The sequence below is a fragment of the Pinus tabuliformis genome, chromosome 1_1 (genome assembly GCF_031772625.1).
Source record: "Pinus tabuliformis cultivar Carrire ecotype Pingquan chromosome 1_1, CPIR1, whole genome shotgun sequence".
Classification (NCBI taxonomy): domain Eukaryota; kingdom Viridiplantae; phylum Streptophyta; class Pinopsida; order Pinales; family Pinaceae; genus Pinus; species Pinus tabuliformis.
In genome coordinates this window covers 412,099,168-412,112,803 of record NC_142297.1, presented here as the reverse complement: position 1 = coordinate 412,112,803, position 13,636 = coordinate 412,099,168, and the positions used below count along the sequence as shown (strand labels likewise).

At 37.7% G+C, this 13,636-nt stretch overlaps 1 protein-coding gene across 1 annotated transcript in view; it reads left to right on the top strand.

Annotated features, from left to right (window-relative positions):
- LOC149213437 (uncharacterized) overlaps positions 1 to 13,636 on the top strand; it is a 231,472-nt gene that overhangs the window by 15,996 nt on the left and 201,840 nt on the right. Inside the window, exon 3 of the mRNA XM_089390759.1 lies at positions 10,898 to 10,984. Coding sequence (XP_089246885.1) covers positions 10,898 to 10,984 — 87 coding nt within the window. The remainder of the gene's footprint in view (positions 1 to 10,897; positions 10,985 to 13,636) is intronic.

Genomic DNA, 13,636 nt, shown 5'->3' with positions numbered 1-13,636 from the left:
TTGAGGGCAAAAAGTATTTAGACATTTGTCGAAAGAAGAGAAGATCATAGCTAAGACTCGATGCTATGAGCATTATAGGAAAGATTGTCCTAAGCTCAAAAGGGACAATAACAAGGAAGATAAAGAAGAAGTCCATTTCACCAAAGAAGTGGAGGAAGCTGTAAGAGGAAAAACATTAGAAGTAAGAGCTTGTGAAATCACCATAGGAAACATGAAGGATGTTTGATAATCAACTATGAATGATATAGCTCTTGGGAACCTCATTGGAAACTTAAGGAAAGGAAGAAGTCATCCAGGACAAGGCTCATCATACATCAAAAGGTAACCTCTGCTGGATAGGAATCTTCATCAAAAGGTTCACTGATCTAGAGAGAAAGCAAGTGTTTCATCAGGAACTCCAGCTTGTGGAATTCATGGGTTGATGGTATGATGACATAAGAGATGAAGCAGATCAAGGGATTGAAGCTCTTCTCAATCAAGGAAGCTGCTGAAAGAAGCCTAGATGGCCTAAAGGTAAATGAGGTATGTATGCTTGTATACAATGCTATAATGTCATGTCGTATGGTTGTAGGTAACATGGATCATTGCTCTATTTTGAGAAGCATGATCAAAGGGAAAAGGATCTCCTCCCAGGATGCAGGAATGCATAGATCACATATTTACTAGATGAAATCAACATAATATGTCCTCATATGGAAAATGAGGTAACTGACTACAACTAAGGAAACTTTAATTGGAAGTTCTTGGAAATGAAATATGTGAAGAAAGAAAGGAAGAGATTGTGGAATGGTAAAGGCAGTCAACATCCGAATGACCAAGAAGATTTGACTATGATATCCCCCAAAAAGATATGAAGACTCTGATGGAAGTCTGGAAAAGATAGAGACCCTTGACAATACATATCTTTAGGAGATGTGTCAACATGTACGCTGGATGCTGATGCCTATAGGAAGATGTCATGATGAAAGACCATCACAAAGGTAATTATGATTTTAGTGTTCATTGCTTTTTTATAAATTAGTATCCGAATGGGCTTATGCAGGGCTACCAAAGGGAAGAACCATGGATATCTTCCAAGGTAACCATGTAGAAGGATGCAAGATCCTTCCGAAGAAGAAAACATGATGAAGGTAGCATAACTTGAAGCAATGCCAGATGTAGATTGATAGATCACTTTCTGATGAGAAGAATGATGACATGACTGACTCATGGATGAAAGTGATGGATGGTATGTGCCCTATGAAGAAGTCCCAAAAGATGAAGACTCCGTGACAAAGAAATTCATGACATTGAACAAAGGAGTTCTTCAAGCAGCTGGTTGTCCCGTCATCTCCACCTGAGGCCTAATTAAGAGGGAGCTTGGAAACATGTTTCTTACTTGGAAGAAACTTGAAAATTCCTAAGACAAGAGGGAGCTTAGGTACATTCCTTCTATGGGAATGAGTACATTCCTTTATTGGAATAGATATGTCCTCCCTAATTGAGCGGGAGAGATAGACACATTATTCTTGTCTTCACTCGAGAAGACAAAATAGAGTATTGGGTAATCATTTGGCATTCGATACTCTTTGAGGATGAGATAGGGCATCCAAGATAAGAGGAGTCGTGGAGGACCACTATTATTTGAGGGTTGGGGAGTCCAAGATAAGAATAGTCCTCATGGAACACACCTTGAGAACTCGGGTGGGATATGTTCTAAGAGAGATAATGATGAGTGTGTCTATAAATCATTGGTCTCGCCAACATTGAGCTCAAATCTTGTGGAGACATAAAGCTATTCGTCGAGGCCTTGCTATATAACAATGCTGGTTGATACGATGCTATACAAATGGGTTACCAATCCAATTCTTCTTATGAAAAATTGTTCAGATTGAGAATGACCAAGTACCATTATGAATACCTCCCTAGTTAAGAGGGAGTGTTAAAAAGTGTAACTAGGTTCGGTCTCCATAATGACATGTAATTGTGATTTTTGAATGATGAAAATAAAATAAAATTATTATTATGCCTTGCTTCATGGGTTTCATGAACAAGAGATTTTATTTTTACTTGGCTCCCATTGAGAGCCTTAGGATTTGTCATTAAGGTCAATGTCATGAGTCTATAATCCCTCCAAGACAAGCACATGATTCTCCTCTTCTAGTCGCCTTCAAATTGAAATAGAAGTCGCATGTCGGCTCACTCAAATAAGAGACATAACTGTTCAAAATACACATGTCAACTTATTTATCGAGGACCAACCACTATATGTAGGTGTGAAGGATCTTCGCATAAACACAGTAAACAGTTTGATAAATCTTTGATATTTTTGGTGGACAAGGTAGAGACAAGTTCGGATGGAACTTGGATGGGTACAATGAATAGTTCGGATATAATCACAGTCAAGGGAATTCAGACCCCTCTGAAATTCGGGTGGATGAGCATAGTAACAAGTTCAGATAACTTCGTAAATCTATAGGAGACTACAATGATGTGTTCAAAACTTCAACCCTCAGTAAGTTATAGCTCGGTGTCATGTTTAAGAAACACAGTTTCAAAAAGGATATAGAAGCTACAGTTACGTGAAGAAGTCACAATTCAGTGCCATAATGAAGACCGTTGTTCAGTGCTATGAAGGAACTGCATATCACAGTGATATGGTGGGATCTCAGTAAAGGTCTCGGTGCTACCTTAAGTGGAAAGATATCAATGCTATCTCAAGAGAAAGGGCTCGGTGCCATCATAGAAGTAAGGTCTCGATAATATGACAACAAGGAGGTTTCACTGTAAAAGAGATCTCAATGTGAAGACAGTTAAAGGATCGCGGTGATGATAATATCTCAATGTTAAGAAGGTCAAGTGGAAGGAGAGTCAAGAAGAAGCTTGATTGTCCAGAGAACATGTGTCTTTTTCTTGGAGTGGCAAATAGGTCAAGGGCCTTGGTCTTGGTATTCGTCAATTGGAATTTCTATAAGAAGAATTTGTGTGGGTTTCCCTCTCAAAGAGTGAGAGGTTTTGGCCTTGGATGATAGCCTACATTCTGTGTCTCTTGTCTATTTATATTCATGCATTGGTAGCTGTTTGATGAAGAAGAACATTAATACCGTAATGAAGAAGATCCTAATCTAAAGTTGTAAAAGGCACTCACAAGCAGTTACTAACAAAGAGAAATCACCTAACTACTAATGATGCCATAGATTTCTCAACAAGATATAAAAGTGACTTCTTCGCTTGATCTAATCCTTGAACACTTCATGTGTGATTGAATTACCTACCAAGGAGAGAAAATTGACCTCTTATATAGACTTTTGTGATGCGAATGGGTGAGTTTCTAGGCAAGCCCGCTTGACCATCTAGAAGGGCCGATATGATCCGAATGGGTGTGTTTCTAGAAGGGTTGATTTAGCACTTGTTGAACCACTTGAAATTATAATTAAAAATAATAATTATTTTTGACCAAATCAAAAGTGTGCAGAACATGCTAGAAACAATAATGCTCTTGTTTTTCTCAAGTAAAATGATAATTTTCTGAAGATCGACCATAACCACAATTTCAACAGGAAGCATTGTTGAGTTGGTGATATGAACTCTGTTCACTAATGGAGGTGTGAACAATAGTGTTTGGAGATGATATATGCAAGAAGTTTGAAGAATTTGAGCATTGTGAGCAACTGGGTATGCAAAGATTCAAAAGGAGACAAATCTTTGTGTGAAGGAGGCACAGGACAACGAGGTAGCAAGTGATAAAGAAGGACTGAAAGGACTGATGTGAAGGGCTACATCAACAAGTAAGATTGTCTTTGTCATTGTTTTTGGGTAGATTGAAGGTCTAAAGGAATTGACCTCAAGCCCTACTTGTACATTAGTTTTGTATCAGGTTTCTTAAAGGGCCATGATCCTTGGTACAAGAGCCCTATGTTTGTTTTATTGAAGGACAAATAATAACAAGTTTTGGGCCTACAAAATATGTGTGGTTTATTGTTTCACTGCTGTTACATTTCCGCTGTGCAAAGTGCTTGTAGTTGAGTATCTTCAGTGTGTTTATGATCTAGTATAGACACATAGATCAGGTTTGGGATATAAGGAAAATTCAACATGGTATCAAAGCTACTTTGAAGGGACAACTGAATTAGAGTGTGCATAGGAAGCAACCTAAGAGGGAGTTGATTGAGTTGTCATTGAAGGACTAACAACATGGCAAAATTGATTGCTAGTTTGAGGTATGAGGACAGGTTGGATGGGCTATCCAACTATAGTCTGTGGAAACAAAGGATCAGGATGATCTTGTTAGTGAACAAGAAATGGGACTTTGTTGACAAGGAGATTGTTAAGCCAATAACTCCTGAAGAGTTAGCTGAGTTTGAAGAGTTGGATGTGAAGGCCAAGTTGATCATCCTAGATAGAGTAAAGGATCACTTGATACCTCATCTTACTGTGAAGAACACTGCACATGATATGTGGAAGGCTCTTCAAGATTTGTTCTAGAATAAGAATCGAGAACCAGTGGATGGTATTGAGAGAGAAGCTGAAGAGCACCAAGATGTTGGATGACGAGGGTGTGGCTTCGTGTCTCACGACGGTTTCTCAAGTTCGTGATGAGCTTGTTTCCATTGGTGATAACCTTCTAGAATTTGAATTGGTGAGCACTGCCTTGAAGGGATTCACTGAGGAATGGAAGCCATTTATCAAAGGAATAGTTGCTGGAGAATCGAGACAATTTGCTAGATTGGAACAGGTTATGGGATGACTTCATCCGAGAGGACCCTATTAGAAAATTAGAAAGGCAGAACTATTTCCTTATCTTCATAATTACTTGTGATTTCTTAGCAACCTTATGAGCTTCTTTTATCTTCTTATCATCAAGCAACTATGAAAACCAAAACATGAAGATTAAGATAAGAAGTGACACAATATGTAGGCTATTAGCCAGGGCAAAACCCGTCTTCTAGGGGAAAACCCAAAATTTCTTCCTTTAGAACCAAATTAAATGAGACAACCAAGACCCTTTGACCAAGACAAAGATCTCCTCCAATCCACCAAGTCAGCCTCCCAAGATAGACCTTTCGAAATGACAAAGATCAAACAAGAGTCAACCTTCTTCAGCACTGCATCTATCACCGATTTCGACTTCCTGCAACAAGATTTTCAGCCTCTACTGTAGACCTGAAATTTTGGCCCCTTCTTGCAACCTAGAAATTCACATGTGTGGGAGAATGAGAGAGAAGTGTGGCTTGTTTAGCTTGACAAAAGTTTCTTCTTCCTTTCTAGCCTTGTCACACATTCTTTTCCACTTCAAATTGCAAATCGAACTTTTTGCTTGTATGGATGCTCAAATAGGTTGAATGCGCTGCCAATATATAGTCTTTCTTTGTCGTCGAAATCCCTTAATGAGGTCGACTTGGTGGAGGAGGAACAAAATACATTTTTGACTCAATTATAAATTTCTTTCATGATATGAAAAGCCCAAGAAGGGTCTATTGTGTAATGACAAGGACTATGACACATGACATAAACCCTAGAAGCACTCAATGGGTGCTTTGATCTAGAACAAAAAATAAATAAAGCATGAAATCCATGCTTATAAATAATTTTCTTTTACAATAATTTTTCTTTTGACAAATACATAATAATTACATCATGTCATGAGCTAGACAACAATTATGAAGACCGATACTAGTTACATTTCTCAACAGAACCGTGGGACGAGGATCTTCATGAGAAGAAGTCTGATGGAGAGAACATGGCTCTTGCTAGTAAGATGAAGGCAAAGCAAAGGACTTGATAAATGTGAAGTGTTTGACATGTGGCGAGCATTGTCATTATGCGAGTAAGTGTCTGCGTTGGAAGAAAGGAGATAATGAGAAGAAGAAAGAGATTGCTATGGTTGCTACATCAACAGCTGACCAGGATGACTTTGCAAGAAGGTTCGAAGAGGATTTTGCTCTAGCTTCTCATTTCTCTGAGGGCACCATCTATGCGGGTGCATGGTTCATTGATAATGGAGCATCGAAGCATATGATAGGATCACGAGAAGTATTCGAGACTCTAACTGAATTGGACTATAAATTGTACATGTAGATTGGCGAGAAGAGTCGGAAGACTGTCAAAAGGTTAGGTATGGTGCCATTCAGGATGGAGTTAGGAAGGTTGGTACACGTCCAAGATGTACTATAGGTACCACAGCTCAAGTGCCCCATGTTGTATGTCTTAGTGATTGAGGCGAAGGGGGTTGGAGTATTGTTCCAGGATGGAAATGTGATGCTCAAGCCTAGAGGCTCTAACACCAGAGGAGCAGTTATTGGAGTTAGGGAGAGTGGTCTATACACGCTGAAGGGAAAACCTATAGGTCATGGGAAAAAGAAGCTTTTTGAGACTCAAAGGGAGTCGAGTTTGAGTGAGAGTTTGCAGGTTTAGAGGGATAATCTATAGCTGGCAAGAAGGAACCTTGGAATGGATAGAAGGCCTATGAAGAGAAGAAGAAGCGAGAAGCTTCTAGTGGCAGGGACACATCCGATGAAAGTGTTGTTCATTCTACAGGGTATGCTATAGTGATGGATGCCAGAGATTGGGATTGTGCTCCTAACGAGTTACTTCCAAGGAATGGAAGTACCACCCTCACTGAGAGGGAGTGTTGAAAATCATGTAGCTTGGGAGGTACTCCTAGAAGCCGCCTGGGGTACTAGGTTTGTGTAGAGAAACCCACCTTGTGGGAAAATTACGTAAGCCAGTGGGTTTTGAACCCAAAGTTGTGGGCTTAGAACCAAAATAAATTATTTGTTTATTCTATTTGTTGTGGAGGACACCTTTGATGGACAAAAGGGGCTTCTAAAGCAACATTAGAGAGCCTATAAATATGTGACCTATGGAGAGGTCATTCACAACATAGTAATCGATTCTTGTATGAATACAAGCTAAGAGAAAGAGAGCTGCTGATCCTCAAGGGTAGCCACAACTAGAAGGAGAGCAAGTTTATGGCATGTTTTACTTTCAGGATTGTGCCCTAGAGAGGATGAGTTTTTGTTTGGCAGACCTGAAGGATAGAGTTTTTCGAAATAAGGTTTTGTTTGCTGTTCTTGGAAGAGGCCGAGCTTCAGTTTCCTTGGACCAGGGTGCCAAAGCCCTAGAAGTTGTTTTAGATATGTTGAAAGTCCTTAGGGTGTTGTACAAGACCTTGGAACATGTCATAGCCTGTATATTGATTCATTGCTGTTATATTTTTGCTGTGCAAAGTGCTTGTAATTAAGTATCTTCAGTGTGTTTATGATCTAGTATAGTCATAGACTAGACCTGGGTTATAAGTAAAATTCAACAAGCCCAACACAAGGAGACATGCCTCTTGGGTACCCCATGACCACTATGACTACAAACTTGGTCTCCATTTGGCATCAATTTTAGATCATCATCACAACATCTACTCTTCTATTCACACGTGCGAAAGGAGGAGGAAGTATTCTAAAGTTTGACTGAGTTTGTGGAGACCAGTTTGATTGCAAATTGACCAATTATAGGAGGGTTGAATTTCGCCTTGTTTGACAAGGTTTGACCTGGGTGGATTCTGTGGTTAGCTTGACCAACTTTGATTGGATAATCAGATTGTATTTGTTGACTTGAACAATTCCTCCTAAGAAAAGATTGATGGGTTGTTCCCAATTTTGGGTTTTTCCAGGGCAAATTTGTGTCTCTTTTGTGCTTGGCTGTCTCTTTATGATCCTACTGTCGTTATTGCATTACTGTTGATAGTTTCTATATATAATTGCCTAATGATGTATGTGACATAAGTGAACTTGGTTAAAGAAATCATTGTAAAGTAATTATTAAAATAGAAGATCAAAATTCTCCTAGAAAATCAACACATATTAGGCTAGACTATGGAAGGGCCTTCAAGTTCCTTGGATTGGAGCTGTCCTTAAACGCTATGTTAATGTGTTTGGTGAATTTTCATTGTTGAATTAAAAATTCATTGAATTCCAAGGGATATCAAGCAAATTTGTTTAATTTTGTCTATTAAATTTGGCTGAAAAAGAAAGACACTTATTTCCATATGTTGTGTTGTGCATTTGCATGTCTAATGTGAAATTTCCTTAATTGCAGTAACTGGGAATTAAATCTTCTATCTACTGGAGATTATTTGTCTTCAAAATTTTAATATGACAAATAACGATTAATTCACTACTGCAACCTTCAAAAATAAATACAGAAACTGAGAAATAATGCACCCACACACAAAATTATGGAAACTAAGATTTTTGGACAATTGTCCCTGGAAAAACCCCAATGTGGGGAAAAGCAGTGTAGGGATGAGGGTTTTATTATAAAATCTTCAAATTAAAGAGTACATCAACTGCTTGCTTGACACTGGCAAAGCTTTAGTGAATTTCTCCATTGGCAAAATAATCTGGAAACACAAGTTTCCTTTGCAAAATAATTTCGGCCTCCCTTAGCCTATTCACACCTCCTCCCAACAACTTGCACTAATGACTGGAAATCGCACTGCCTCAAGAAAATCCTTCCTACACCTTCTTCTACTTGCAACTCGACTGAGCTATTCCCACCTCCTTTGGAAACTTGCTTCGACAGTTGGAAATTGAACTACTGCCCAATAATGCACACTGGCTAGTGCGGCCTCTCTGCAGAATAATTCAGCCTCTATTCTCTTATCTCGGAATGCTGGAATCTCATGAAGAATTCCTCCGACAATCACTCCTCAATTCTTTCTACTAAAACCCTTACTGCTGTTGTCTCCCTCTATATCAATTGCGCCCTTGCTAATCACTGCAACTGGGCAAGTCTAACTGCTTGAATTGATCTCCAATGCCCCATCAACTTGCTCGTATAATCTCTCGTCGAGGAACCAATGACTGCGATCTAATCACAATTGATGGCTAAGATCATCTTAGTCCCATCAAGCGACTTTTCTAGAAATCTCTAGAGAAAAAATGATTTTGCTCAATTAATCTGATTTAATTAACCATTTTTCCTAAGTTAGACTTGGGAAAATATTTAGTAATTGGCTAATTAATCTAATTGAGGTGTTTCTTGCAAAACCTTTTCTGGCTAATGGAGAAATTGTGTTCCCTAGGCTGATTGATACCATAGAGATTAGAACATCTGTCTGATGCTATCAAAAACTAACACCTAACTCCATTCCATGCCCCAATTCAAATAAATCGAATAGATGCTCTCAAATCACTGAAACACATTCTTTGAGATTGTGACTCATAACATGGTTTTGCATAGTGGATGAAATACCTTTAGCTTTGGCTTTGGAATTCCTTCATCTTAATTGCCCAAACCGCTGGCTTGAATTCACCATTGACCTAACCATTGCTCTAGCCACAAGCTTGAATTCACCATTGATGCATTGTTTTAAATCCATAATTTACATAAACCTAACCTTCAGTTTGTTATAATGATGACTTAAATAACTTATACATTATAGAAGTTTCCATTTTTTTCATGATAACTTACATAGTATATAAACATAAATTGCAACTTATGTAATAATGCTTTAAATAAAATTTATATGTAAATTTAATTATAAATGAATATAAATTTATATATAGAAAAATCTCGATTCATGTCTTTAATATTTTATATTATTGTTAAAACATATTATCTTCATTATTTTATTGTAGTTCTGTCATTATATTAATAAATTTTTATAATGCAACAATTAATTTATTTAAATTATATATATATTCAAACTTAACTTAATTGGCATTAAGTTTAGCATGGGTGTCGAGAGGATTCATTATTATTTTCCCCGCTAGGGTCCAATGCCTGCTAGTGACATATTGAGCTTCTAAGAAGTATATTATAATAATGGCTTTGAGCCCTATTGTTGACCTGTCTTGTGCCCTGAAGATTCCAAGGTTGACCTTGTGTACCATCCTTGAAATGAGGGGAAATACTTGAGGTTTTTCCTGGGCGTGTAACGTGGAAAAAGTATATTTGAACTTAATGGCAAATTTTATCAAATATTTTTGTCGAGGCAAATTTCTCTCAAATCTCATTGTTGTCGAATTCAAAGATGAACATGAACTAGGTGACTTAGCTGGAATGCGATGGCTACCTGAATTTCCTCGATGATGATTCAACAATAAGGGCATCTTCATGTTGACTTGGGATCTTTACATCTGGTTCCAACATTCCTGGTCTTCAAGAAGATATTAATAATATGGAGCTTCAATATTTACGAGAACATTTTTTGTGATGAAATGTAATTTATATCACTAATTTGTAATGAGTTTAAAATAGAGATTCTAGATATTGGAGGGATGAGACTCTCATTTGTATGTACATTGTAATGTCTAGATACCCTATCCTCAGTGCTAATATTAACAAGAACTCCATCCTATATCCTTAATGATATTGTATCCAAACTGTTCAAAAAAATTGTTGTATCTGTACCAGATATCACACCCGTATCTGTGCACAGGCTGGTGTCCATGCAAGATAGGTAGACAAGCATTAAACAATAAGGCAGGATGTATTTTTATCGATGACTAAAAGGAGTGGACAATTCATTGTGTTTGGAAGGATACAAACTTCTTTTTGCCCTTCCTAAGGTGCTCAATTTTCTCATTTAAGCAGCATTTCAAGAAACACTGCATAAGGAGCAATGTTCATTGTATTCCTTTGCAAAATATGTGACTAGTAACCATTTCAAATTTGTGAACTTCCAAGTTCATGCTTGTGAAATTGCAGTTTACCTGTTTTGGTTTTACATTCAGATAATGTGATTTTCTTTTTGTAAATTTCTTTCAGATATTATACTTCCCTGGATAATGTTTATTATGACTTATTTTAATGATTTTTCTAACTAGAATGGCCATTTTCAATCCTTTATTGTTCCACTCTTCAAATAAAAATGATCACTTTGGAATTTTATTTGTTTGGTGTTTGATGATATATTCAGGACTGTGACAATGTTACTGTAACAAAGGTTGGTAGGCTCAGGTATACAAAGCCAAACAAATATTGGGTTGAAGGCTCACAAAAAAGGGTGAGTTCAATTTATGTAATCTTGTTTAGATAATGAGATGCTGCATTGCAATATGACATTTTTTTTATGGCTTTCAGCTGATGTCCAAGCATAGAACAAAATTACTTTGAAGTTTGTTTCCTTGAGATACATTGTACTGTATATAAACACAGAACACTTTGTTTTTCCAATAAATGTTTTTAACTTGTTGGTTTCTTCTCCGTTAAAGATCTTTCATTGCCTGGATTAACTTTTTTCGTTTCTTCTTTCTTTTCTTCTTGTTTTCCTTTAGTGCCCACTCATGCAGATATTAAGATATATATTTTGTTTTAGTGCTACTTCTAACTGATGTTGTTGGATTCAATTTTTTTCCTTTCTTGTTTTACTTTAGGGCCCACTCATGCAGATATTAAGATGTATGTTTAGTTCTAGTGCTACTTCTAGTTCATGTTGTTGGCATTATGGTATCATGTTAAAATATTGTGAGGAAGGAGAAATAAGCAAGAATACAAGTACTTATACAACCTATCAATTCTTGGGCTCCTCAAGAACTTTCCAACTTTGGTGGGATTCCTCCATGCAGAGTGTTCATAGCAAATTTCCTAATGGCATATTCCATACAGGTCTTAGAGATTCTCTTACATCTCTTACATATCACGACAGCTCACATGATTGTTAATTTTCCTGCAAACCTAGCACCTGGCAATAATTCATTAACCTAGCAGATTGCAAATCTATTGAATGAAAGCACAACTAAGTTTTTATGTTAATTAGCGGAAGCAAAATTTCACATAACCAATCTCAATCACAATGACACAACCAGATTCTGCCCAATCAACGATTCTTCATTAATTTTCCATACCATGTTAATTTTCCTGCGAATCTAGCACCCAACGATTCATTAGCCTAGCAGATCTACTGAAAGCACAGACAATAGAGACAATGGACACAAATATTAGGCTCTAAGCCAGGGAAAAACCCAGAAAAATCTTCTCTTCTTATAGAATCTGCTTCAAACAAGGCAACAAAACCAAGCCCTCCTCCAAGTACCAAGTCAGCCTTTCCAACAGAATCAGATCACCACAGCTCAATCCTACATCAACCAACTTCTAGTTGTAACTTTGACCACAGCTTCGACCCTGCAACTTTGTCCTGTAGCTTCGTCCCGCAACTTCAGCCTTGTAGCTGCTGCAGAAACCCTAATCCAACTCCTTTAAGCGATCCTTCCTTGATCAAGACAAATCCTTCTAAGGTCAACATGGTAAAGATAAAATATTCCTTCGCCCAGTGACTTGATACTGCAATTCGTTCTACTGCAACTCGAACTTGCAATTTCGGCCTCCTTTGTAGCTGCAAAAACCCTAGAATTTCACACGCGTGAGAGAGATAGAGCCAAAAAACAAGTTTTTCCTTGATTTCTTGGATTCCTTTTTTCTTCTAGACCTTCGCTCCTCTTTTCTTGCCTCTTCTAGCCTTAGATCGAACTTCTTCTCTTGAGATTGAACTTGTGATATGATGAGTGCCAAATGAGGTTGAATTTGCTCCTTTATATTGCCTTTCCAACGGGTCGAATCCCCTTCTTTAGGCCGACTTGAAGTTGCCAGGGCTAACATGTACTTTGGAGTTTTCCTGGACTTTCTAGACCCAAAATAACTTCTTTTACAAGATATATTTTGCCCAAAAGGGTCTTAGAAACACGATGTTGACTATCTTGATTCATGACAGTAAATCCTATGACCTAACAAACCCTAGAAGCATGAAGAACATGCTTTTACCTAGAAGACCATCAATAAAGAGCATGAAACCCATGCTTCAAAATAATAACTTTTTCTTTTCTTCTTTTGTTTGTTACACAAGATACATATTGAAATGAGTACAACAACAATTATGTGTTGGAAAATCAGAAAGGCAGTAAATATTTTCTTGATCTTGATAATTACTTGTGATGTTTCTTATTATTACGATTATTTATATCTTCTTTCTTTAGTTCATCAAGCAATTACCAAAATCAACAACGCATAAAACAATGAACACAAGATGTAGGCACATGCAAGGGCAAAACCCCCCTCGAGGGGAAAACCTAGTGAAAGTAATTCTTCCTTTCAATAGTATTCTTTGATACTCTTCACCCTAGACCAAGACCAGAACTTCCCTCCACACCAAATCAGCCTCTAGAAGATTGACCTCTTCCTAGCAACTTCGACTATGCAACAACTTGCAGCAGCTAACAGCTTCCGGCAGTAGTCCAACTTGGAAGACTTCGATCTCCCAATCCAGAGCACAAAACAGAGAGAGACCACAACCAAAATTTCGATTTTCCTTGACTCCTTAGACTCACCCAAACTCGCATTTACTTCGAATTTTGAGCAACAGACTTTCCTAACTACCCACTTCGCACTTCTGCTTAACAACAAGATTTTCGCACGTCTGCCCAGTAGCGAGAAGTCGAACTTGATGAGAAGTGATGCTCCAAATGAATTCGATGTCCTTCCTTTTATAGGCTTCTTGTGGGGTCGAATAGGGTCTTAGGTCGACTTGATCTTCCCTTAGGCCGACATGGTGTGGAGGTTCCATAATTCATATTTGACTCAATACTAAACCTTTTTACATGATTCAAAAGCCCAAGAAGGGTCTCTTTAAATGTACAATAATTCTATAGACCTGAGGCATGGT